Source organism: Myotis myotis, unplaced genomic scaffold, assembly GCF_014108235.1.
Source record: "Myotis myotis isolate mMyoMyo1 unplaced genomic scaffold, mMyoMyo1.p scaffold_m19_p_12, whole genome shotgun sequence".
In the NCBI taxonomy this organism is placed as follows: domain Eukaryota; kingdom Metazoa; phylum Chordata; class Mammalia; order Chiroptera; family Vespertilionidae; genus Myotis; species Myotis myotis.
Genome location: NW_023416316.1, coordinates 19,320,691 through 19,348,271, shown reverse-complemented (window position 1 = coordinate 19,348,271; position 27,581 = coordinate 19,320,691). Strand labels below are relative to the sequence as shown.

At 46.4% G+C, this 27,581-nt stretch overlaps 1 protein-coding gene across 2 annotated transcripts in view; it reads right to left on the bottom strand.

Annotated features, from left to right (window-relative positions):
* Window positions 1-1,068: 1,068 nt before the first annotated feature.
* Window positions 1,069-27,581, bottom strand: part of LOC118667215 (U3 small nucleolar RNA-associated protein 14 homolog A-like) — a 72,879-nt gene continuing 46,366 nt past the window's right edge. For both annotated transcript variants that reach the window (XM_036330105.1, XM_036330106.1), the window contains exon 3: window positions 1,069-4,828. In XM_036330105.1, coding sequence (XP_036185998.1) covers window positions 2,373-4,733 — 2,361 coding nt within the window. In that variant the 5' untranslated portion in view covers window positions 4,734-4,828 and the 3' untranslated portion in view covers window positions 1,069-2,372. The remainder of the gene's footprint in view (window positions 4,829-27,581) is intronic.

Below are 27,581 nucleotides of genomic sequence, written 5' to 3'. Positions count from 1 at the left end.
CCAGCACCAGGATCAGCGTGACAGGGGGCAGTGCCCAAACCCCCTGATCGCCCTGTGGCTCTGTGTGTGACAGGGGGCAGGGCCACAACCTCCCTATCCACCCTGCTCTGTTCGTGACAGGGGAAGGCACCCCAACCCCCTGATCAGTCCTGCTCTGTGCCTGATAGGGGTGATCTCCCCAACCTCCTGATCGCTCTGCGGCTGTGTGTGTGACAGGGTGCGGCACCCCAACCCCCTGATCAGCCCTGCTCTGTGCCTGATAGGGGGGAGCTCCCCAACCCCCTGATTGCCCTGCGGCTCTGTGTGTGACAGGGTGCAGCGCCCCAACCCCCTGATCGGCCCTGCTCTGTGTGTGACAGGGTGTGGCGCCCCAATCCCCCTCCCCCCACGGGCCCTGCTCTGTGATGGGGTAGAGCCATAACCTCCCCATCAGCCCTGCCCTGAGTGTGAGAGTGGCGGCGCCCAACCCCCTGATCAGCCCTGCTCTGTGGGTGATAGAGGGCGGCGCCCCAACCCCCCCTCCCCCCACGGGCCCTGCTCTGTGTGTGATGGGGTAGAGCCATAACCTCCCCATCGGCCCTGCCCTGAGTGTGACAGTGGTGGCGCCCCAACCCCCTAATCGGCCCTGCTCTGTGTGTGACAGGGGGTGGTGCCCCAACTTCCCTATTGGCCCTACTCTGTGAGTGATGGGGGAGCTCCCCAACCCCCTGATGGGCCCTGCTCTGTGCGTGACAGCGGGGAGTTCCCCAACCCCCTGATTGACCCTGCTCTGTGCGTGACAGGGGGCAGCGCCCCAACCCCGATTGGCCCTGCTCTGTACGTGACAGGGGGTGGCACCGCAACCTCCCCTGCCTTGAGTGTGACAGGGGGTGGTGCCCCAACTCCCCAATCGGCCCTGCTCTGAGCCCGACCAGGGGCTGCACCTAGGGATTGGGCCTGCCCTCTGCCACCCGGGAGCAGGCCTAAGCCAGCAGGTCGTTATCTCCCAAGGGGTCCCAGACTGCGAGAGGGCACAGGCTGGGCTGAGGGACCCCCTCCTCCCCCCCGAGTGCACAAATTTTTGTGCACCGGGCCTCTAGTTTCATGTAAATGGCATAAGACATGTGGGTTTTTGTGTCTAGATTCTTTTAAATACAACATTTTCCAGGCTAAGCCATGTTGTGATCGGTGTCAGTACTTCATTGCCTCATGGCTGAATAATATCCCATCGTATGGATACACCACATTTTGACATTTAGGTTGTTTGCACCTCCCATCTACTAAGAGTAATGCTGTTATAGACATTTCTGTACAGTTCTCTTGGGTATATATGTGGGAGTGCAACGAATGCTCGTTTTAGCACTGAACATTGAGTGCCTATTCTCTACCAGGCTTTCTGCATGCTGTTCATTCATTCAACAAACATATACCAGATACTGGAAGTACAACCATGAACAAACATGCAAAGGTCCCAGCTTTCATATAGGTCACAGCAAAAAACCCCCACACAGATGAGCAAATAAGATAATTTCAGATGAGGGTTGAGGACTATTTTAAAGTGTGAGGCAGGATAGAAAGAAGTTAGAAAAAACACCTGACAAGTGGAATGAGGAAGTAGGATCTGACATCACGGGATGGTAAATCACTAGGTCCACTCACCAGGATCCCCACCTCCACGCATGACCATAGGGAAACAGTCAGACAGGAAACCCCTGCAGGGTCATAGAAGTCAACAACAGCAACAAGGACTAGCTAAACCCAGATCCATCCAAGATGGAGAAAAAACTTGTAAGAGACTGGCCTCAAAGCTCATTATACCATCATCATAATGAAAACTGGCACAAGTAGAAGGGGAGGGGAGGCAGAGGAGGAAGAACACCATGATACTTTTTAGAACAGACCATATTAGGAACAAGACACACGCACACACGCACGCACGCACGCACGCACGCACGCATACAGAAGGCCGAGTCAGAACTCAGTGCCACAAAGTTTAGAAACAACCCAGCCTTGGAAACACATAAAATCCCAAGAACTGACTGACCCAGCACACAACTCACTCTCGAGTTCACCCATTCCACTTGTGCTTTTGCTACTTTCACAGCGACGCCCTGAGAGACTTGCAACCAAAGGGGCAGTGGGCAGCTCAACCCCTGATCCTGTCTCCAGGAACCCGCATCCTAACTCTTTTTCTCTACCTGAACAAAACTGGCTTTCACTCTCACCATGACTCATTCTCTCTTTTTTTTTTTAATAGATAAAAATGCCTTTATTCCTAATATGTGTGCTAACAAATTTTGAAATTGTAGTACTAGTAAAACCCAGCTAATGGAGGAGCACTCTAGGGTCCTGCTTCTGGGAACCAAGATGTCACTCCTCCAGCAACTCTATCTTTAGTTTTTCTTCAGCTGTTTTTTGTGATGTATGGAGAGTCGTTTTGGATTCCTCTGTATGACAGAGAGGTCGGACCGTGAGGAAGACCGGTAGCCCACATCCTCTGCTTTTATAGGCTTAATGATATGTCCTGGCTTGGTGACAACCTTGGGTGTAGTCAGCTTTTGGGAGGCTCTCTGGGTGTTCCATGTAGATCCTATAGGAGTCTGGATGGTCCTCTCAAATTGCTGATGGTGGGTAAATGGATACGGAAGCACTCGCACCTGGTGAGCTGCTGCGTGGATGTTTCGCTTCTCATTGATAATCACATTTGGTAAATTCTTGTCCTTTCTTGGAGGACCTTCAGGTGCTTTAATGAGAAACCGGCGTCTCTTCTTGGCACTGGGCTTCAGGCCCACACCGCCCCACTCGCCCCAGCCAGGCAGAGTCAGGTCCACGTCCTGTGGCTTACTCGCCTCCACTGTTTCTCTCTTCTCTTTCAAGAAATCTCTGATGACATCATCACCAGCAAAAGCTTCCTTTATCATTTGCTTTTGCTCTCTCTCTTCCTCTCTCTCTTGCTCATCTTCCAACTCCTCTATCGTGGGGACAGCCGAAGACTTCACGGAAGGAGATTTTGTGGTTAAGATGTTCTGTAGGTCAATCATTTGCTCCTTTGTTTTCTTCTTGGGAGCACTAGGCTGATTATTCCTCTCCACCCACTGCCCTTCTAACGCAGGCCTGGGAAGCTCCTCATTTTGAAAGCATCCTTCTTTGCTCAGTTCCTTTAGCTCCTCCAGAGTCTGTGCTCTCCCCGGCCTCTGTAGCAACAGGGGCTCCTCTTCTTCCCCAGAAGGTCCCTCTCTCTGGGTGGACAAAACAGTCCTCACTGAACCCATGTTTTGCTTTCTGCACTGATGGTTGTCCTTGTTGAGTTTCTGAGACAGTGCTCTCAGTTTGGATAGCACCTCCTGGGTGCTAGAATCTTCTGTTTCTTGTCTGCCCACTGGCTTGGTGTCCTGGTTGAGCCCCGACATTTTCCTAAGTGACTGACTTTCCTTAAATTCTTTCAACAAAATTTCTTCCTCTGCCACTGGTCTTTCTTCTTCCTCACTCTCAGAAGCCTCGTTGGCCATGGGCTCTGGAAGTTGTTCAGAGTCCTTCTGGATTTCAGCCTCTTTTGCGTCATCAGAGTGATTCCTGACCATCCAGGGGTTTGGTCCATCTGCAGTCATATGTGCCTCATTCACTGCATCAGGGACAAGGAGATCACCCTCTTCTTCTTCACCTCCCTCCTCTTCCTCACTCTCCTGGACTTTCTGCGTCAGTTCTTTGTTACTGGCCAACTGATCCTGCATAGCCTGGCGAGCCTCCAGGTCATATTTGGCCATAATTGCCTTTGACTTTGCCCATTTTCCACTGTTCTGGTGCTTAAGGCTCATTCGCTCCATCATTCTGGCCTTTTCGAGTTTTTCCAGTTCTTCCAGTGCAGCAGCAGGATTGGTCTTCCGCAGCTTCTCAAACTCTTTTAGGGATTTCTTGGCCTTTCCTTTCTTCAGAACTCTGTGATACTTTTTGCCCTTTATTTTCTTCTCTCTTCGAGCCCTGGCCTCATAGTAAGACTGCAGGGTCCGGGCCCTCTGAAGCTCTGCTCGGCGCATCTTGGCCATTTCCAGGCTCATGGCTTTCAGAGAGGCCTTTTCCACAGGAGTCAGTAAAGGGTCTGTCACTGGCTGCTTGTTCTTACAAAGGAGGTTAAAAATCTCCTGCTCCAGGGGTGTTCTTGCCTTCCAGCCGTTGAGCACATGCTCCATGGGAGCGAAGGCTGACTGCTCCTTTACCAGGGGGAAAAACAGCTGCTCTGCTTGTTGGTTCTTCTGAACGATGGGATCCCATTTGGAGAGCGCCTGTGAGGTTTTATTGAATGCCACTTCTCTGTGGATCCGCTCAACCTCTTCTTTGTTAAGGGGTAGCTCCACAGTCTTCTTTGATATGACTCTATTCAGTTGCTTTTTCACAGTGGCCAATGAGGATGAAGTTTTAACAGGTTCAAGCAGATCTGAAAGGACTAGCCTTTCTCCTGATCCTTTAGAACTGACCGTGAACTCTGACACCTTCAGACTAGCCTCAGATCTCTCAGCCAATTTCCGCCTATTCTTTCCATCAAGGGAACTGATTGCTTCCAGAAGCTTTTGATGCTTTCGCTCTCTACCACTGTCCCCCTCATCTTCACTGGTGCTTGAGGGGTAGTCATTTGACAAATCTTCTAGTTCTTCCTGTTCCCTTAGAGCCAGAAGGCTCTTCGCAGCCCGTATCCCCCACCATGACTCATTCTTGAATTCTTTCCTGTGAGAGTCAAGAGCCTGGAGGTCCTGGACCATTCTGGGGCAGGGCTAGTCCCTGATTGGAATGGGTCTGGGTGACAGGTGACTGGTCAGGGAAAGACTCTGTGAGCAGGAGACCTTTGAGCTGAGGCCTGAAATTAAAAAAAAAAAAAAGACCATCATGTTATGATCTACAGGAAAAACCATGAGAATATGTGGAGAAGGCATCTGAGCAGAGGGAACAGCAGTTGCAAAGGCCCTTAGAGATGAAGCTCTAAAATGTGCTCTCATCCACAGACCTCCCTTCCTGCCCATTTGAATTCTGATGCCCATGCCTGTGCTCAATTGTGGACCTTATTCATCTGCCACGCCCAACATCTTCTCCATCTTCAACCTCTCCCTTTCTATTGTCAACAGTTAATACAAATAAACCTCTGGAATTTCAAAATATTTTTAACCTACCTTTCAATCAACTGAACCATAAAATCTCTTTACATTGCAGCAAGAATTCCCTCCACCATCTGTCACCTCAAACAGCTTCCCTCCAAGGCTTCTATATTTCTAATTATGACAACATCATCCAAGCACTAAGGCTCTACATTCCTCTTTCCTCCATTTCTTCCCCTACTCATTTGTTACAGAGACCTGCTGACTTTTCCTTTCATAACGTTTGTAGTAACAACACCTCCCTGTCCATTTCCAAAGGCACCCCACCCTAGTTTAAGGACAGATGACCTCAAGTTTGGATACTTCTTTCTAGCCCCACTGGTCTCCCTGCTCCCACTCCTCTCCTCCCAACACCCCACCCTCTGAAAGCCTCCCTGTGCTGCAGTAACTTTCCCAAATGCACAGTTGCCAAAAGCTCTTCTACTCATGCACATACGGGGTGAAATGTGGCTGGTTAAGCATACTGAAAAGAGACTAACAACCATATCCAAAGAGTGTTGTTGGTGACTAGTTGAGGCTGGAAGAATTCTGTTTCTCCAGGTATCCTGTTCAATTTTTGGTCAATGTTATGAGTGAAGTGCAGAGAAGAGATGCTAACAAAGTTGCAAATGACAAAAAGTCAGAGCGATGACAAATATGATAGGTATTTTTTTCCAACCTTCTAGAATATTGGGTAAAAATGAGTAAGATGTTGGAAGGATAAATGAGTTTTTTATTCAGATTCTAAAAATCAATTGCATGCATGCCAGGCCAGGGGTATACTTGCTTAAATACAGCTCATGTGAACAATGGGGTAAGGTGACTCCTGGAGGAAAAGACGAGTCACAGGAAAGTGGTGTTGCAAACTCAGGAAGTAATTGACTCATTGTTCTGAATTCCATGTAGATGATATCGGGACCACATTTGAAGAGGAATAATGACCAACTCCAGAGTATCCTTGAATGGGTAATCAAAATTAAAATACCAATTTTGAAAAACAGATATCACTATTTCCAAAATGGTAGGTCGAGCATCAGATGAATCTATGTAATATCATTAAACTAAGGGCCAATTTTGTTCCAAGTCAGTAAAAAGCAATTACCCAAAAGATAGATAAGGTGAAAGGTCACTTTGGCAGGTTTAAAAACCATTGCAATTGCTTCTACATTTGAGTAAAGTTAAATATTTATTCAGCTATTTTTTTTCAAATTTAACTGAAAAAGTGGAAATCAACCCTGTTGTCAGTTAGAGTGTGATACAGTTTGTAACCAAACAAAGGCAAAGCCATACTGTAATCCTCACCCCCTCCCCCCAAATTATTTCTGAGTGATTGTTGCTTTCTTGCCAAAGACATCTTCAGCCTCATTTTGTTCTAATTCCTGAACAGGATTTCTGAGATACCAAGCTGCTGAATCACTCCTACTCCCTAAGAGTATCTAATACAAAACTAGTTCCTATTTCTCTAGCTTTCCTTACAATCACCTCGTCAAAGCCCAAATTTTTTAATAAACCCCTCTGACACTCTCTTACCAAGACACCGTGTATTCTCATTCATTGGAGCAAGCTAAATAAACCTACATTTATTTAACTATAGGTATGTTCCTGAAGGTCTTTAGCTGGTGGACATTGAAACAACAAATATTTGTTGAATACGTGCTATGTGCGAGGCACTGTACTAGGTGATGAAGGGAAGTAAAGAGTTGATTACAGATAAGAAAATAAAGGAGGCTGAATCAATTCCTGAGCTACTGATGATGGGGTGGGAGGAGGAACTGGGAGAAATGAGGAACAAAGTCAAAGAAGTAGATGTTGGACAAGTTGTGTACCAGGGTACCTGGCTCACTCACACCTTCTACTGCAGGTCCCTGTTGAACAGGCATAGTCAGGCTCTGTACCAAGTGGCACACATAAGGATGGACCCCAACCTCCAATGGGCTCTCCTACAGATTAGGAGCCCATGCCTTGGAGTGGCCTTGCTCAAAGACGACGTGTTAGGCCAATTATATTCCTACCTCAGGATGCTGACCTAAAATTCACACAGGCCAGTTCCAGCTGTCAATAAAGTCAAAAGGATTATCAAGAGTTCCCCCGCTGTACAGGGAACTGGGGGAGCCACTAACTACATGTGGAAACTGTGCAGGTGAAATACAACTAGCCACTGGACTTAAGTTTTAACATTTGTATTTAACTAATTTAAATTTAAATGTGTGGCTCCTGGCTATAGTGCAACTCGAGTCTCTCCTCCCTACTCCTCCTGGACTCCAACCGCCACTCCAGCCTCAGTGGCACTTGCTGTAGCTTTGTTTTTATACTTGTGTGAGTGTTTGATTGTTTATCCCCCTCAGTAGATTGGAAGCTCCCTGAGACAGGGAGCGTTCAGTTTGTTCATTTCCCTATTCTCGAAGCCTAGTACAGGGCCTGGCACAAAGTAGGTGCTCAGCGTATGTATGTGCACAACCAAGTGACGAATATCCAATTAGGAGGTGCGTTTGTCAGAGTTCTCTGGAGAACAGAACCAATAGGAGATATACAGATACACACACACATATATATGTGTTTATATTTATATAGGGTGTCCCCCAAAAAGTATATATACATTTTGAATAATTATAAAGGCAGTGTTTATTAACATACATTTCATTTTCAAAATTGAGCTATCAGCTGTGAAAGTATGTATACATTTTTTGGAATGCCCTGTATATAAAGACATTTAGTATAAGGACTTGGCTGACATGAAGATGAAGGCTGACAAGTCCCAAGGTCTGTGGGATGAGTTTCCAAGCTGCAGACGCAGGAGTCTGTGGTGCAGATCCAGTCTAAAGTCTGGCAGGCTAGAGACCCAGGAAGAGCCAATGTTTCAGTTCAAGTCCAAAGGCAGGAAGAAAGCCAACGTCCCAGTTAAAGGCAGTTAGGCAAAAAGCATTCTCTCTTATTCAGGAGAGGATAAGCCTTTTTGTTCTATTCAAGGCTTCAATGGATTGGACGAGGCCCACCACATTAGGGAGGGCAATTTGCTTTACTCAGATTTCAATGTTAATCTCATCCAAAAACAATCTCACAGAAACACCCAGAATAATGTTTGACCAAAGATATCTAAGTGCTCCTTGGCCCAGTCCAGTTGATACATAAAATTAATCACGGAGGGGGACCAGGGGAAATGGAATGTCTTTTTCTGAGTTTGTATTTAAGGAAAATTTTATTGTAATTAGGCGAATAGTTTAAAACAGAACTTAGGGAGTTGTCCCAACTTTGCCTGAATGCATCCCTTATCTCCTTCCTGGAAGGAGACAGGAAAGAACAAAAGAACAGGATAAAATCCATCAACTCTGGCTCAGCACATGATTCTCTTCATGGGACACTGAGTACTGCAGGTGCTGCTGGGGTAATGGGCGTCCACTGACTCATCCTGAGATAAAGAGAGGGGAAGACACCCAAAAGCTGAGAGCTCTGGTGCCCTCAAAATTCTGAACCACATAAATCAGGGTGCCTGAACATTCATTCCTAGATATGGTCCCTGGTACCCCTGTTGTTTTGCACAAGACTAAGTGTTTGCTATTTCAAAAACTCACAGACTCTGGCCTCCAGCTTAGAAAGCTACTATCTTAATTCAATCTCTGGTAAGATGCTCACACTTTGTGCTTGGGACAAAAGGTCTGTGGCACGCGCCTGCCACCTGGTGGCAAGATGCTGAAAGATGTGCAAAAGGCTTTCACCCTAAGTTCTGACTTGGCCAAAATACAAGACAGAAAGGGTATGCTTTGGACTTGCATTAGTGAAACAGAATTATAGGTTAATAGAGGCAATAAACCTGGGAAAGAACTTAGTGATTACTGAGTCAACTACCACAATTTCCAGATGAGGAAACTAAGGCTTCGAGATACTCTGTGACTCACTCAAAAATTTATAGGCACTAAGTGACCGGAGCCATCTTGCCATCTCCAATCAAGTGTCACTGCCCCTCCAACCCAACTCTAAAATATAACTGTTTTTTTTTTTTATTTGAAAGCCACTAAAGACTTGGTTAATTGGCAGAACGGTTAGCAATTGAATACAATTATAAAGCAAACAAAAGGCCAATTTCATGATGCTAACTCTTTTGTAATGAGCACAGGTTTTTGTAAAGAGACTGTCTTTTCAGAAGTGACAAAACCCTGCCAGGGTTGAATCCTGAACTTGCTCTTTCAGTTTAAATAAACAGAGATGGATGTGCATTAGCAAAATCAAGCGAGTTATCAATTCCCTCTACAGGAAGGGGATGCCACCTTTTTATTTATGCTTTCGTTCATCAAATATGCATTAAACATTGCTATGTTGCGCTAGGTGCTGGGGATACCATGAGGAGAAAACAAATGAGATTTCTGTTCTCGTGGAGTTCACAGTCTGGGGGAGGAAGACCAACAAGCTAACATGCAAGTGCTGTGCCAGGTGGTGATGAGGATGCTGCACATGTGGTCAGTGAGCTAGGGCTGGAGGAGGCAAATGTCAACGGACCAGCAACAGCTGCTGGTCCTGGAGAGTCAGCAGTGTCTGAGGGAGCCAAATTCCAGGCGTGATGGGAGCCAGAGTAGCCAACAGAAATTGCTAAAAGGCAACCCTGCTAAAACTGGAGTTACGTCAAAGTGGGCATCAAGAAGATCCAGCCCAGCCGGAGTGGCTCAGTTGGTTGGAGCATCGTCCTGTGCACCTTAAGGTTGCTGGTTCAATTCCCTGTCAGAGCACATGCCTGGGTTATGGGTTTGATCCCTGGTCAGGGCACATCTCACATTGATGTTTCTCTCTCTCTCTCTCTCTCTCTCTCTCTCTCTCTCTCTCTCTCTCTCTCTCTCTCTCTCTCTCTCACCTATTCTCGGGTGAGGATGAAAAAGAGAAGAAGATCCATATGGTCCATTATGCTTACTTGGCTGTGGAGAGCTCACCTCTGGAATGCCAAGAGCTGGATGTGGTTGTGGGCGGAAACACAAGGAAGGGCAGGGGGAGGCAGTAACAGAGGCTGGGCCCCTGAGTCCCAGGTCTGGGAAGCTGTCGACTGGGCTAAGGGAGGGAGAATATTAATACACATCTTGCCTGTCTGGATTGGCTCAGGGACTGGCATCAGGCTGAGCCAACAGGGAGGGGGTGCCAGCTCAGGCGGCTTCTGTGGTGAGGGTGCCAGCAGGGGCCAGATGGAAACTCTCACCGTAATGTTAATTCATTCCTCTGTGGTTTTCTGTTCAGACAAATGTTGGTCTCTTATGGGTTTAGCTTAAAGCTATTGGCTGTGTGGGGCGAAGGCCCCACATCCTTGATTTGCTTTAATTTCCAATTCCTTGGTCAGCTAAGTTTAAAGGAAGAGATGATCAAGGACCTGGCTACTAGAAAGGCACGATAACGCTTTATAGAGCTGGGGAGACATTGCTAGTTCCTTCCAGAGCTGAGGCACATCCTAGCCTGGGAAATTCATTCTCTCCTACTCCTAATGCAACACCAGTCTGTGAGGCTTGAGAGCAGGCAGCGAGTCTCTGTCCTTGAACATGTCTAATCCAACATTTCCTTGGGAAGAACACTGACTCCTCCAGGTGGGAAGCAAAGCTTGGAGCAAAGCAAGATGGAAGACAGACTGGTTGACTCATGGTATCACAGTGTCTTGACTGTCCATTGGACTGGGTCCCCCTGAGGAACTTCCCACACCGACACCTGCCCTGGGACATTGAGCTGGACCCTCTGAAGTGAACTTTGGTCCAAGTAGCAAGAGATCTGCTTCCACCAGAGCTTGGCCACAGACTAGCCCTGTAACTCTGGGCTAGCTCTCACTCACTGACTCAGTTTCTCAGCTGCTCCTGAGATCATTTTCAATACTGGGAAGAAAAACTAGTGTCATGGCCAAGGATGAAAACATTATGCTGGATATTATATGTCGTCCAAGAGACAGTAAATTTAATGGCCCCAGAGTGGTTTCAGGCCTCGGCGAGGATTTTACTTTCCGAGCGCTGGAGAAGCTAGTGCCACCTTCTATTTCTGTTCCGCATCCGAAAAGTCATAAATAGTTAACTGCATGAGTCCTCCTTACAAACCTCCTTGGAGCAGCTAGAAATAGCCTCAGGGGGCTCAGTGCACATTTCCTCAGGTCCTCCTCTTAATCCTTCTACATCGGTGGGGACGATTTACTGTTACTGTCGCCCACGGACTTGCAGAGACAAAAGCAGGGTCCCTTGGGAGGTAGAGCCTAGCATCAATTCTCTATATAAACACAGGGGGTGAGAGATGCCACCCCTCTTTGCCTTGGTTTCCCTGCTAGTAAAAGCAGGGGGTGGGGGAAGTTCCCCTCCCCAGGATGCTCAGGAATCTACCTTGAGTGGGAAGCTTTCACGGGTTCTTCAGGGCCTGCAGCAGCCAAGAGCTTTTATGAAAGTCAAGTCCACACTCATTATGTGCCTCTGCAGTGCATGTCACCCCGCCGTTTCCTACCTCCAGGCCGGCCCAGTGGCATGACCTGAGGCTGTCTATCTATCACACTCTTGATGGACAAGGGGCAGGAACAGCCAAGTCCAGCTCAGCGGCCTGCCTGCCCTTCCCAGCCATGCCTCTGCTTTCTTCATGCTTAACCGCAACAGTGGAAGCCACCTCCCTCTGACTCCCAGCGCATCTCCTTCAGGGAAACATCCCTGCAAACAGACAGAACACCAGCCCAGAGTGCTACTGCCAGCCCAGCACCAGCCCAGAGTGCTACTGCCAGCCCAGAAGGAAGGGCAGGGCAGCAATACCAGGCGGCCTCCTGCCCTCCGCCTTCTCTCCAAACCCTCCCAACAATACATGGTGATTAGCTGCATCTTGGGCCCCCTGAAACCCCTTAACCTGGAAAATCAGGCAGACTTTTCACGACAGCAATCAGCTCCCAGACACATCGAACCATAATGTGATTACGCCATTTACCAAAATGCAAAGAGAGATACTTGAGGCGTTTCTGATTAGGGCTGACATTATCCCTCTAATGGGCCACTGCATTAATCAAAGCTGTTGCTATGACTATGGCGATGGTGGGGAAATAACCCCAGCTTGATTCTGGGCCTACGAAACCCGCCAAGGAAGAGGTCAGCTTTGTCAGGGACACACCAGAAGGACCGCTTCTTCCTGCTCGAGAAGGGCTCTCTATTGAAATCGCAGCAGCAGCGAGAGAGAGGGGCCTCTGTTCTCTTTCACTACATTGGGGTGTTTTGGTTCCTTTACTCGAGATGACTTGATAGCATTGTCCTGGGAGGGTCTGGGGGTGGGGATATGGAGGCTGATTTGTGGGGCTGTCAGAGCCTTCTGCTTTCCAGAACTGTGTCTTCACTGCTGGAAGCCCCTGGGAATCATGGGGGTAGGGGGCAGGGTATGAGAACCCAGGGGTGAGTGCGGGGAGTGGTGCATGGAAAAGCCCAGCTCTCCCCACAGAATGAACTCTGGGCTCCTGCTGCTCTCTCCATTCCAGAGCCTCTAAGGCCTTTGGCAGAGACAAGCCGTACCATACACCCTATGACAGGCAGATGGAAAAACTGAAGCAGGAATGAAACAGACCTGAAAGGCCCGATGGAAAACCACTCCACCTCTGCTCTGTGCTGTAGGGAACCCAGGAACCGCAGGGGAGGGGCGGGGAGACCAGGTGGTGGGCACCAGGTAGGACCCTCAGAACCTCCCTCTGGTAGTTAGCGGTACACAGTTCTATGGACCCAAGGCAGCTGGCTCAGGTGCAGGGGAAAGGGAGCCTGCAAGGTCAGGGACATGGCACACCTCCCCCCACTCCAGGGGCAGAGCACTGGAGCCGAACCAGGAACTCTCGGTCCCATCAAAGCCTTTCCAGAATTTCCTCTGGAGAGTTGGTTTGCCCATTTGCAGAGTGGGGGCAATGGCATCTGCTTTGCTGTCCTCCCGGGAGAATAAAAGTTCAAATCACTTTACTTGGGGGACAGTGACCTGTAAATGCTAGAGCACAGATCTTCAAACTTGCTGCACTTGGAGTCACCAAAGGAGTTTCTTAAAGTTCTGGTGCCTGGGCCCTGTATCAGACACTGGTTTCATCCCCGGGTGTGGGGATGTTTTGAAGCTCTCAGATGTCTCACCTGGCGCCAAGGTTGAGAAGCACTGCTCTCGAGAGCTGTGGGGAGCTGTACCTCCTCTTTGAGCATCATTCCCCATGTTTTTAATAATAAGAATTCTAAAAATAAAAACCTTTTGTGAGGATAAATGGAGAAAATGCATCTGAAAGTGCATAAGGTGGCACATTCCAGATGCCTAATTAATGCTTAAGGCCCTCGTTAGAGGCCACAGTCTCCGTTTCAGGGGAAAAGAGCCTTGTCCTCGGGCTGAGACCCCGGACAGCACCTCACCCCTTAGCCGTGTGACTGCAGGCAAGTTACTAGCTAACAGGGAGCATCTGTGACACCTGGAGCCTTTCACATGCGTGATCTCTAATTACAGCGATAACCCAGTGATGGGCTCTGACCACCACCCCCACCCTCTGAAGCAACATCATAGGGGATTCAGGCCGTCAATGCAGGAGCTGGGATTTTAGTCCAAATTTGTCTTGTTCCAAAACTGGAGTCCTTTCTATGATCTGCTTGGTTAGAACTGACCCCAGTTTTGTCATTCACTGTGTACATGCACGAGGTCTTGGGCCACGGGTCTCCGTGTGTTATAATGAAAGCAAGTGTCAGAACTCTGCACACAGACTCTCACTCATTAGCAAGCAGGGGCACAAACAGGCCTGTGGCCTGCACTGTGAGCTCGGCAACATCCAGAATCATGGTCGCTGCGGGTGTCCAGCAGAGCCCTGCGCAGGAGCTTCACGCAGGGTGGTGACACAGTTTAGCACCAGGATGCAGGTGACCTTGCAGTCAGGCCAGGAGCAACAATCCTCTGGTGATCAGTCTAACAAATACAGGACCCATTTGGAGTCACAAGTTCATGGAGCCACTCCATCCAGCTAGCCTGGGGAGACCGATCCTAAGGCTGCCAGAACATTCCAGCGTGGAGTTGACAGGGGTCTCTCCCAATGGCTGTGGGAAGGGGTAGAGGGGTTAGATCATTCATGGAGCCAGCCAAGTATGTTGGCACTGTATTCATTTTCTAGGGCTGCCATAACAAAATACTGTAAACTCGGTGGCTTAAAGCAGCAGCAATGTATTCCTTCTCAGTTCTGGAGGCCAAAAGTCCAAATGCACGGTGTCCGCAGGGCCCACTCCCTTGGAAGGCCTGGGGAAGGATCTGTCCTTGCCTGGGGAAGGAACATCCTTGGTGTTCCTGGGCTTGTCGCTGCATCACTGATCTCTGTCTCTGCTGTTACATGGCTGTCTTCTCTGTGCATGTCTGTGTCCCTGCCTGTCCTTTCTTCCCATAAGGACACCAATCATAACAGTTCAGAGGCCCACCCTAATGCAGTCTGACCTCAACTTAACCAATGACATTGGCGAAGACCCTATTTTCAAGTAAAGTCATGTTCTTAAGTTCCAGGTGGACATAAACTCGGGGACATTATATAAACTAGTACAGGCACCTAAATTGTGCCCAGCACTGTGGAGAGAGAAGACAAAGGTGAATGAACATTGCCCTGCATTTGGGTTGCTCACCCACAGAAGGGAGACAAGCAGGCAGGTGAGTGCACTGAGAGTGTGAAGGCACACTGCTGGTACAGGACAAAGGAGGCATCCACCTACTTAACAGGGTCATGGCAATTTGTGAGCTGACTTCTGAAGGCCTGGCAGGAGGCAGCCAGGTAGGGGGGCTGGAATAGTAGCACAGAGGGAGGGATGTGGAGGTCCAAGGGTCATAGGTGGAGAAAGACTGGTTCATTGAGACAGGACTGTGGGGTCTGAGAGGGGCTAAAGGGGACAGATGAAGCCAAACTATTGGACAAACATGTGCCAGTTTAAGAAAGTTGTGACTTAATCCTGGAGAGCTCAGGGAGCCTTTGTCATATTTTCAGCAAGGAAGAGATGCAGTAATATTTGCATGTTAGAGCAATTACTCTGAAACTATAAAAAGGATACACTGGAAAGGTTAAGATTGGAAATGGGAAATCTAAGTAACAGACAAGGAATGATAAGGTTCTGGCATATGGCAGCCACCATGGGGATGAAGAGAAGGGAACTGATTTAATATTTATGCAGAAGAGGGAATCAGCAGAGTTTGTTGACAGATGGAATGTTGGATGCAAAAAGGACTCGGTAATAGCATTCAAGGTGGTGTGTCTTTTTGTTTTAATTTCATTTCTTGAGGTCATCAATGACCTATTTGGGATTGGACCAAGGACAGAATCCTGGAGAGGGTCAACATTTCAGGAGCATGAGGAGAAAAACCAGCTAGGAAAGAATTCAGAGAACAAAATAGTCAAGACAGCGGAACTGGAACTATACATTCAGCAGACATTATCCAAGGCCCTGTCCGAGCTAATGCCCAGGTAGGGGTTCTAGCCTGAGGAGGATTCCCGGGAAGAAGGACCCAGGGAGGCTTGGAAACCCCGGAATGAGGTGGAGTGGAGACCAGGACTAAATAACTTTATATTGGGCAACTTGCTCCAAGAACAATGGGATCAGGGCGGTTTATTCGTTCAGTCCACGAGGGTGACCAACTGTCCCTTCTGGGTTGCCCAGGACAGTTCTGGTTTTAACACTGAAAGCCTGATGTCTCAAAAAATCTTGCTGTCCTGGGAAAAGCGGGATGGTTGGTCACCCTGGTTAACAAACATTTCCTGACCATCTGCCGTATGCCACTTCCTGAGTTGGATGGTACAGAGATGAATAATGCCTGGAGGGGTGCTTAAAACTGTTGAAGGGAGGTTAAGTTTCCTTCTCCTCTCTCTTACTGCCAAGGGCAAGTTAAAGGGCGGTAGTTTGGATATAACTTGGGCCAGGAACTGAAAAACACCCTTAGCAAAACAAAGCTGTGATGTGAGTTCATAAGAGACTCTGTTGATAGGAGAAATTCTACCTTCTTGTATAAAATTGAGAGGGGCAAGAAGTTATGCTTAGTCTGTGTCAGTTTTCAAAATAATTGTGTTAAGAGGGGAAATAATTTCTCTTATTAAGCTAAGGACAGCCCGCAGGATAAAATGTGCTTGGTTTTAGAAGCCACAGAGAGGACCAGCTGTAACTGGGAGAGAGAACCGCTGGCCAGCCCCCTCTTCAAGCCCCAGCCTTGCCCCATGTGTTAGTCTCCTTGGGCTGTTGTAACAAGTGACCAGAGTGTAGGTGGCTTAACACAATAGAATTCGTTTTCTCCCAGTTCTGGAGGCGAGAAGTTGGAAATGAAGCTGTCGGCAGAACTGCACCCCTGGAGGTTCGGGGGAACTGCTCCTCGCCTGTGCCAGCCTTGGTGGCTGTGGGTGTCATTTGGTGCTCTTTGACTGATGCTGCATGACCCAGATCTCTGCCTCTCTCCTCGCAAGGCCTTCTTCTTTGTGTTTCTTCACACGTCTTCTTCTGTGTAACCTTCCCATGCCTTCTCCTGTAAGGCAGCTGTGGGTGCACTTAGGGCTCACCCAGGTAATCCAGGATGATCTCATCTCCAGATCCTTACGTTATAATTGCATCTCGAAGACCCTTTTTCCAAATGAGGTCATATTCATGGTTCCAGGGATTAGGAACTGGACATTATCTTTTTGGGGAGAGGAGTCACGATTCACCCCGCTACATCCTCATTAATCTAATCTAATCTAATCTAATCTAATCTAATCTAATCTAAGCTCAATTCCCCTCTTGTGTGATGCAAGGGGCAAGGAGAGGCCCCGGCCCTGACAAAGACACTCTCCTCTCAGTCCCAGCTGCACATGAGCATAAAGCCACTGACAGGCCCTCGTGTGTGGCTGTCCAGCTCCCACACTGCACAAAGCCCTGGCTGAGGGGTAACTGGAGAAGGTGCTGAGATACCGCCTGGCCTCTGCAGGCCAAGCCACGTGTCCTGTCAGCACTGCACATCTGCGAGAAGGGGACTTCCCAGTCCCAAGCAGGGCACCTGCTCATAGGAGGGCTCCTTTTTCTGGTTTGAACAAAGGTGCCACATAGGCTCTGGGAGAACCTGGCCATTGAAATTCATTACCCCAACTGTATTTACAGTGGTCAATTAAGGGTGATAGTATAAACTAGTTACTAAAATTTTTCAGGGCCATGCAAAACCTGCCAGACATCAGGAGAGGTTGAGAGGGAAGCAGTGGCATGGAGAGGGAAACAAGGGGAGCACTGTAATAGGCAGGCAGGCAGAGGAGAGGGCTGCTGGAAGTAGGTCCACAAGCTGGACAGCCTCCATGTGGGCACACCCTCCATCCTTCCCCACTGCCTTCGAAGCAGTGAGGCCTCAGCCCTTCTGCGATGGAGCTGGGGGGAGATGTAGATACCCCTGCCCCATGGCCTATTAGATTTTGAAGTGATCACCAGTAAACACCTGCTTGAATGTTCACTGGGCACCAATATGCCTTTGCTTTGAAAAAAGCTGAGTGCTGTGGTGCCTGAGCCAGATGGAGAAGAGCAGCAGCATCCTCACTGTGGCCAACTGAGTGCCCAGCAGCAGATACCCACAGACAGTGACCCATCTGGAAAAGGGTAAGACCAAACTCCTTAACCTGGCCAAAGAGCAGCCAGACACCCATCCTACAGGACAAGGGGACAGGGAGAAGGGGCCTCTCCTTTCTGCAACCTCCAAACCTTTCTATGTCCACTATTTTATTGGATCCTCACATCAATGGCCCATGATAAGCCCATTTTACAGATCAGGAAAATAAGTCTTAGAGAGGCAATGGTATTGCTTTGAGGCAGGGGTCCATTCTCCTGACCAGTTTTTGCCATTCAGAGTCGTGATTTTCCAACTCCTGGCTTTCTATTAAAGACATGCTGAGAATCTGAAGGCTGGGTTCCAATCTAGACTCCCCCTTGCAGAGGTCTGGGGCATGCCATTTAACCCTGCAGCAGCATTTACTCTGTAAATAAAAGGAATAACAATTATCTCCCCCATGATGTCACCATGGAATAAAATGATTAAAAAGCAATTGCTAACAATTGAAATCAAATACATAAGGAGAGTAAATAACTGTTCTAATTATATCTAGGGATTTAGATATAATTTTAAAAGAAGACCAATCCCTGGATATCCATAAAGTTAGAGGGAGTTATTAGTGAGATGGAAAGAAGAGTGAATTTTCTTGATGGTTTTGCTAGTAAGAAAAAGAGTTGATGTGTATTGTTTGTCAAAAAATGATACTTTCAGAAGCATGTGGAAAATTAATCATTAAGACTCTCTTACAGCCCAGACCCACTTACTATGTTCTCTGTGACGGGTATACAACAACCTGCAAGATGACATTACGGTGAATACTCAGTGACTCATCAGGGTCACTGCCCCAGGAGATTTAGAATCTGGTGCTTATTCATGGCTTCCTTTCAGTAAGCTTTATTATCTCTTATGTTTGCCAGTGGCTAATGAGAGGTGATGGTACAACTAATAGTTAAAATTTTCCAGAACCATGTGAAATATTTATTTTGAGAAGAGGGGGAAATTACAGCTCCATCTTTGGCAGCAGAAGGGACACATTGTGATTTTAACAAATGCCGTGGCTGCTGGTCCTTAAGAGTTCAGGATCAGATCAATATAATTTGATGAACAAGAACAGATCCAGAGACAAATGGCAGGGAAGGAGGGGGTGGGGGGGAGAGGGCAACCAAAGGACTTGTATGCATGCATATTAGCATAACCAATGGACACAGACACTGGGGCGGTGTGGGGGCTTGCCCGGGATGGGAATGGCTGGGTGTGTGTGTCGGGGGGAAGGGGGAGGGGGTCAACCGGGGAAAAGAAGACATATGTAAAACTTTAGACAATTAAAAAAAAAAAAGGAGTTCAGGATCAGTTTAATATGCAGTGATTGGCTGACAGTGTGGGCCTCTGGAGCTGAGATGCTCATCTCACTCTCATCCTCAGGAACATGCTCTGTGGCTTTAAATTTCCGTGGCCTGGGTTTGGTCCATGAGGACTTTTTCTCTTTCATAATCCTTAACCATAGCAAGATGGGATAAACCATGGGCGTGCCAAATTGAGCAAGGCTTACCGGGATGTCAGAGGCAGGGAGACCAGAGCGGATGAGCTCCATGGGACAAGAAAAAGTGCAACCTGTACGTAACATCAGCAGAGGTGATGCTTAGAAATTCAGATTCGCAATCCTGAGAAGTCTGACAACACATAACCAAGTCTCAGAACCTAGAATGGGGGTCAGATTGAGACTGGTCCCTAGGGAGGGAGAAAGGAGAGATGGTAGAGGAAGAAAAGAATCAAGGCTGGGTCTCAGACACAAAGAGTACCCAAGCAGCACTGAGGCAAATGCTGCATCCTAGAGACCCGGAATTGGACAACTCCCTCTCGATGCAGCAACCTTTACCTTCATAACATTTTGTTGGACTGAGCAGCATCAAACTCACTCAGCACCCATTCCCATTCAGAGTGGCTGGAAACAGACATTATAATCCGAAGCTCACTTGCAGCTAGGGCTTGCTATCCAAGTTAAGTTCCACCAATTAATGTGCTCATGTCAGAGTTGAGAGGGGAAGTGAAGTGGAGACCATTTTCCTGCTGTTTTACTGTTTCTTCAGGGAAGAAGCATCATGAGGACAGGCTGGCAGCCATCAGATGAACCTCTCTGTTCATCTGTTCATGTGAGGACTGGGATTGGCCCACCTCCCTGCTCCTGTCCTCTGAAATCCACCCTCACATCCACCCCAGAAACCACGCTTCCCACTGGCTAGGAATTCTTTCATTTTCCATAATTCTCATAATGAAACAGGCTTTCTTATTATTGGCCCCATTTTGCATTTGAGGACATTGAAGTTTAAAGCAATTATGTAATTTCCCCAAAATCAAGTAAAGGGCAGGCTCTCCTGCCTGATTTATTGTGCATGTACCATGTGCCACTTACCAAGCTAGGACCTACACACAGGCTATTTCACACACTCCTCACTATAAAGGCAATGCCAGCACCAGGTTTTCAGGGGCGGGCTTGGCTTAGATCAGCGGTTCTCAGCCTGTGGGTCGCGACCCCTTTGGAGGTCGAACGACCCTTTACAGGGGTCGCCTAAGACCATCGGAAAACACATATATAATTACATATTGTTTTTGTGATTAATCACTATACTTTAATTATGTTCAATTTGTAACAATGAAATTGGGGGTCACCATGACATGAGGAACTGTATTAAAGGGTCGCGGCATTAGGAAGGTTGAGAACCACTGGCTTAGATGGATCTGATTAAGAGAGCTTCATCATTGGATTTCTTTTTTGTTTGTTTGTTTATGATATGCTTTTGTTGATTTTAGAGAGAGAAAGGGAGAGGGAGAGAAACATTGACGTAAGAGAGAAACATCAGCTTCCTCCCACATACACCCCAACCAGTGATCAAACCTGCAACCTGGTATGTGCCTGGACCAGGAATCGAACTGGACAGGATGAGGCTCAACCAATTGAGCCACACCTGCCAGGGCTGGATTTCTTTTCAATGGTGTTCTCATTATCTCTAATAATTAGAATTGCCAGATAGAAAACAGAACAAGAATACAAGTTAAATTTGAAATTGATATGAATAATTATGTAGTGTAAGTATGTCCTAGGCAATATTTGAACACTAGAGGCCTGGTACATGAAATTCGTGCATGGGTAGGGTCCCTAGGCCTGTCTGGTGATCAGGGCCGATCGGGGCCTTCCTTCCCCCAGCTGCCAGCCGGACCTTCTTCCGTTCTGCACGCCCCCCACCCCCCGTGGTAAGCCCACGTCATAGCAAGTGGTTGAACTCCCAAGGGGACAATTTGCATATTAGCCTTTTATTATATAGGATACTTAGACTAAAAAATTATGTGTTGCTTATCTGGAATTCAAATTTACCTGGGTGTCCTATGGTTTTGTTTATCAAGTCTAACAAGTGTAATAATAATTAATAAACCCTCTCAAGAAAACAGAGAATGTTGTCCAAAGCTATATACAGAAAGAATGTTTAAGCATTGCCTAAGATGCAAAGCCAGGAATTTTTCATTTGTTTGTTTATTTGTTTAATATATTTTTATTTATTCAGAGAGAAAGGGAGAGGAAGAGAGACAGAAACATCAGTGATGAGAGAGAATCATTGATCAGCTGCCTCCTGCACACCCCACACTGGGGACCAAGCCTGAAACCTGGCCATGTGCCCTGACCAGGAATCAAACCGTGACCTCCTGATTCATAGATTGATGCCCAACCACTGAGGCACACCAACCATGCAAAGCCAGGAATTTTTATAAGAAAGATAACAATAACAATAATAGCTGATTTACTGAGTACATTTCTACTTGGCAGACGTGTTCCCAAGGCCTTTAATGTAGTAACTTACTCTAATCTCTCTAATCTCACAATAAGCCAATGGGTAGGCACCACTGTTATTTCCGTCCTACATACAATGAAGACTGGGAGAAACTTGTGGAGGACAGACAGCTAGCAAGCTGAAGGACTGGGAATTTCAGCCACGGTGGTCAGTTCCTGATACTAGGTGCTTAACCCATCCTCATAAAAAGTAAGATTCAATTGCCAAATTATACAGGAAATATTCAACTCAGGTTTACACAAACGTTACAGATTCCCTCTTCATTTGTTCTTTTCCAGTTACCACCAACCTAGGCCCCATTTGAGTCCCAAATAGGCATCATACCCATTTCCTCCTAGTCTGGCAGCAACCTAACCAGATCATGTATTTTTAAGCTACAATTTTCTTATTAAAAAGTATTGCATGTTAACCTTTTAAACTTTTGGAATACAAAAAAAGAATACAGAAAACTATAGAAAGCATAAAAAAACTTAAAATCGCCTTAATTTCTACTTTAATAGTCTTCCTATAGACACATATACTTATTTTTTAAGACTGTCTGAATCAGAGCATACACACTGTTTTGTGACTTCAATCAATAGATATTGTGAACATTTCTTCTTTTTCACAAGTGGTTTTTGAGAATGCTAAGGACTGAACTGTCCCCACAACATTCATATTTGAGGCCCTAACCCAGAGTGTGACTGTATGTGGGGGAAGGAAGTAATTAAGGTTAAATGAGGTCATAAAGTCGGGTGCTAATCCAATGGGATTAGTGCCCTTATAAGAAGAGATACCAGAGAGTTGGCTTGCTGCTCACTCCGCCTCCTGAGGACACAGCAAGAAGGCGGCTCTCTGCAAACCAGGAAGAGAAACATCACCAGATCTTGATCTCGGACTTCTAGCCTCCAGAACTGCCACAAAATAAATTTCTATTGTTTAAGCACCCAACCTGCTGTTTCGTCATGGCAGCTAAGCTAATATAGAGAGTGTGAGGGTGGAACCATTCCATCTGATGGATATACCAACATTTATTCAACAAATTCTCTATTGCTAATTCTCCAAATTGCATTCAAATCTGCACTTTCACAAGTATCACTTATTAAAAGTATGAGAAGTAACCTTTCCTGGCTCGTTACTGAAGACAGATTTCTAGAGGCAGAGCCACTGGTCAAGTGATCCACCGTCCCACTTTGCCCTGGGCGGTCCTGGTTTTTGCACTGAAAGCCCCACATTCCGGGAAACCCCTCTGTTCTGGCAAACCAGGGCAGCTGGTCACAACATCCCAGGTCAGAGGCAATGCACTTCCTTCTTACACACACCACTGATCACCCACCAGACATGTGTTATTTCCACACCCACCATGAGTTTCCCTTCCAGGTATAGTACCTCATCTGTAATTTACATGAACTTGCATCAGCATAGATAGTGAGAAATATGAGGTGTAAATTAAAATATTCCCTAGAAATGGTTCATTAATATGTGAAGTGCCCTAATCAGGAATACACATTCCAGAGGTGGCTGGTTAGCATTTGAAAGACCCTAATCAGGAGCCCCCTCTACTCCAGTGCCTGCACAAGCACCGTGACAAGTGCTTGCCTTAAATAACCACTACCTGAAGCTGCAGACTGATCTTGTTAATTAGCACAAAGGGTATTAGCAATAATGATTCACTGGTGAAATGTGAGTTATTCCAGAACCACTCTGACTTGAATTAACAGAATATTTTTAAAAATCTGGTATCAAAACCAGCAACCTAACACCTTTGGATTAATACTTGAGGTGAAGAATTTCATTTAATCCTATCAGCCCTACATTTATCAGAGGTTTGAAAATGCATGTGTGTGTGTTTTGGGCAATCCCGATGGCCAGAGAAGTTTAGCCAATAATCAGGACCCTGTGGCATTTTTGCCTCAAAGTGAACCTTCTGGGTTGGAGAACCCCAAGAACAAAGGGTCTGCATTTCAAAACAGATCCACAGTCTTTGTGTCTGTTTTCTGTTATTGTGTTGGGCTTTGTTTGTTTGTTATTTTGTTGTTAATGTGGCTGAATCTGGTTCAGGACTTGCTTGCATTGTAACACATCACCCAGAAGTGAGGTTTTGAGAAAGGAGACCAGTTGCCCTCACCCACCTTTAATCATTGGAAAGCATGAATATTCAACAAAAAGAAGCTGATCCTTCTGAACAGGCAAATCACCTGGGTCAGGCCACAACAATGGGTATCTTTAAAATTTGCTTTATCTAGTTATTATCCCTTTCAGTGCTATTAAATACCAAAACAAAACAAAACAAAAAAAAAAACAAAAAAGAAAAAAAAAGAAATGCAGTGAAAATGAAGCTAGCAAATTCCTCTATTTTATTTAAAACAATGCATACGCCAAAACTGTCTGATGCTACTGTTTGCTGAAAAATATGCCTGACAAATGTGACAGTGTGTACATGCACATTCAATACTCGAAGAGGCAGGCTGGAACTCAGAAGCAATGCCACTGCGGTGGGGAAGAGAACCCCTCCAAAGAAAGGCCTCTCCTCTTCCTCCCTCCTCCCTTCCCCCCACCCCACTACCGGAGAGGCTTGTCTGCTAGAGGGCAGATGCCCACAGCACAGGATCTCAAACTCCATAGGACATCAGAACCCCCTGGAGGGTCCTTAAAATGCAGATCACTGGGCCCCACCGCCAGTTTCTGATTCAGGAGGGCTGAGGTGGAGCCTGAGAATTTGCATTATTAACAGGTTCCCAGATGCTGCTTGGCCTGGAAATACACTTTGAGGACCACTGCTCTAGTTTTCAATCTTGACTGCACATTAGAATTACTTGGGAGATTTTAAAAGGATGAAGACTTGACCTTATTAACCTAATCATAGGAGTAATATTCCAACCTATTCGTTGGTCCCACTTGGATTGGGGTGAGGGTAGATTACATGGGATATGTTCATAAGGGGGCAGGAATCTTGGGAGGCATCTGCCTACCACACCAAGGAACCTAACTCTGACTGCAAGTTCGTTCATGGTGATCTCTGACTTAAAAGGTACCGATACTGTTCAGCTATCATTTTGAACCTGAGATTTGTGCATAATCAGACTACGTCAAGTCAGTTCATAACACTAGGATAGGAAACCAAAGGGGCAGAACTGCCAGAAGACTTCTGAGCACCATCCAAACCATCTGGGTGCATCAGTCCCCTTTTTCAGTAACAAAGACATTCGCGAGCCTCTCCAACCAAAAGACAGGGGAAACTTGATACCCAGAAGAGTAAAAAGAAGCCCATTTGCTCAATGATCTGTTCACCAAATTTGAACTACTTGTTCAATGACCTATTCCCAAATTATACCAACTTTACCCATTTATTAAAATTTATCCTAAAGAATATTCTGCTTAAATATATTCAACAAATTTAATATATTCTGTTCTATAGAGAAATTACTAACATTTCCCCCTTTCTATTAGAAGCAAAGAATACTTGCTAAGTGAGCAAATGGAAGATATTTTCATTATCTATACTTTAGAGCACCTCCTGCCTCAGGAGTCCAATTTAAATTATCCCTTCAGAAGAAAATATCAGAACAGTAGGGACCTGGGATTCACACTCAACTGAAATATTTCTATGAAATACAACAGGTGGATATGCACCCTGAGGAGGTGACTTTACAACCCCAATTATCCTTTAACTTATATGAATCTTCCCATTATTTTTTTTATGTGTTTTTATTGATTTCAGAGAGGAAGGGAGAGGGAGAGAGAGAGAGATTGAAACATTCAATGAGAATCACTGATCGGCTGCCTCCTGCTAGCCCCCTACTGGGGATTGAGCCCACAACCCAGGCATGTGCCCTTGATCATAATCAAACCTGGGGCCCTTAAGTCCACAGCCAACACTCTATCCACTGAGGCAAACCAGCTAGGGTTCTTCCCATTATTTTTTAAAGCTTTTACTCAAATTATCAGGATTATTCAGTCATTCATTTGTTGAATAAACATATTTTGAGAACCAATTACATGCCAGGTGCTCAATATGGAAAGACAACAGTAGACCACAGAAATTTCCTCCTTTGTGGCATTTTCAGTATAGCAGAGACATGGATAGTCAACAAATAACCCCAAATTAATACATACTAGTAATTGTAAATTCTGATGACTAATAGGGAGGGAAAGTATAAGAGAAAAATAAAACCATGTGGTTCTGATAATTAAAGAATGGAAATCATGAGTTCAGACATTTTCTCTTTCCTTCTACCTCTACAAAGGAAATGAAGTCACTGTTTTGAAGACATATCTGTACTCCTATGTTCACTGCAGCATTATTCATCATAGCCAAGACATGGAAACAACCTGAGTGTCCATCAACAGGTGAGTGGATAAAACAAATGTGATACTATTCAGCTATAAAAAATAAAATCCTGACATGCCTGGCGTGCTCAGTGGTTAGAGCGACAGCCTGTGCACCAAAGGGTCGACAGCTCAATTCCCAGTCAAGGTACCTCAGTTGCAGGTTTGATCCACACGTGCAGGAGGCAACCAATCAATGTGTTTCTCTCACATCAATGCTTCTTTCTCTCTACCTCCCTCTCTTTCTACCTTCCACTCTCTAAAAATCAATGGAAAAAATATCCTCCAATGAGGACTAACAAAAAAATAAATAAAAAATAGGTGGGTGAGCCTTTAAAAAAAGAAAAAAAAAATTCTATCATTTGCAAAACATGGATGGACCTTGTACTAAGTGAAATAAGTCAGGCAGAGAAAGACAAATACTGCATGATATACTTATATGTGGAACCAAAAAAAAAAAGCCGTATTTAGAGAATCAGAGAGCAAAGTGATGGTTGCCAAGGGCTGGGGGATGGTTGAAATGGGAAGATGTTGGTCAAAGGGCACAATCTTCTAGTTATAAGACGAGTAAGTTCTGGGGATCTACTGTACAGCAGGGGAATGATAGTTAACAATACTGCATTATATGCTTCAAAATTGCTAAGAGAGATCTTACATGTTCTCACCACTCACACAAAAAATGTAATTATGTGAGTGATGGATATGTTAAGTGACCTTACTGTGGTAATCATTTTGCAATACATATGTGTATCAAATCATCACACTGTATACCTTAAACTTACCCAATGTTATTTGTCAATTAGATCTCAATAAAGTTGGGGGTGGGGGGAGGAAGAAACACCCACCTTCCTGAGATATGCAAAGGACAATTAGGAATGTGGCCACCTATCTGAGGGATAAGGGATCTACTTAATCAAGTTTATTTCGGGGAAAAAAAACCCAGGTCAGCTGCGTGACCATGAGCTTCCACTCACCTCATTTCATCTAGAAAAACTAGAGCCCCGGCAGTGCCCTTGGTGGTCCTGGATCTGTCTCTTGCTTCATCAGTGTTTGGACGGGACAGACCCAGGGACACCCCTTCTTCCAGCCTCTGGCCACTCTCCTGCATCTTATCCAGTCACCACCTCCGAGACCAGCCAACACACAGGGTTTTTTTTTCTACCTTCACTCCTTATTGCCGAACAGCCATGAGCTCCCAAATTCGTCAGAATTATTCCACCGAGATGGAGGCTGCAGTCAACCGCCTGGCCAACCCGCACCTGAGGGCCTCACACACCTACTTCTCTCTGGGCTTCTATTTCAACCATGAGATGCGGCTCTCGAGGGCGTGGGCTGCTACTTCTGCAAGTTGGCGAAGAGGCTGGTGGAGAAGAAGTGCAAGGGCACTAAGCATCTCTTAAAGTTGCAACACAAGAGAGGTGGCTGCATTCTCTTCCACCATGTGCTGAAGTCCCCCCAGATGAGTGGGCAAAACTCAGGATGCCATGGAAGCTGCCCTGGCCTTGGAGAGGAACCTGAATTAGGCTCTTTTGGAGCTGCAGGCCCTGGGTTCTACCCACGCAGACCCTCATCTCTGTGACTTCCTGGAGAACCACTTCCTGGATGAGAAGGTAAAACTCATCAAGGTGGGTGACCACCTGACTAACATCCGTAGGCTGGCCTGCCCCCAGGCTGGGCTAGGCGAGTATCTCTCTCTCTCTATCTTTAAAATATTTTTATTGATTTCAGAGAGGAAGGAGAGAGAGACAGATATAGTAATGATGAGAGAGAATCATTGATCGGCTGCTCCTGCACACCCCACAACCCAGGTATGTACCCTGACCAGGACCTC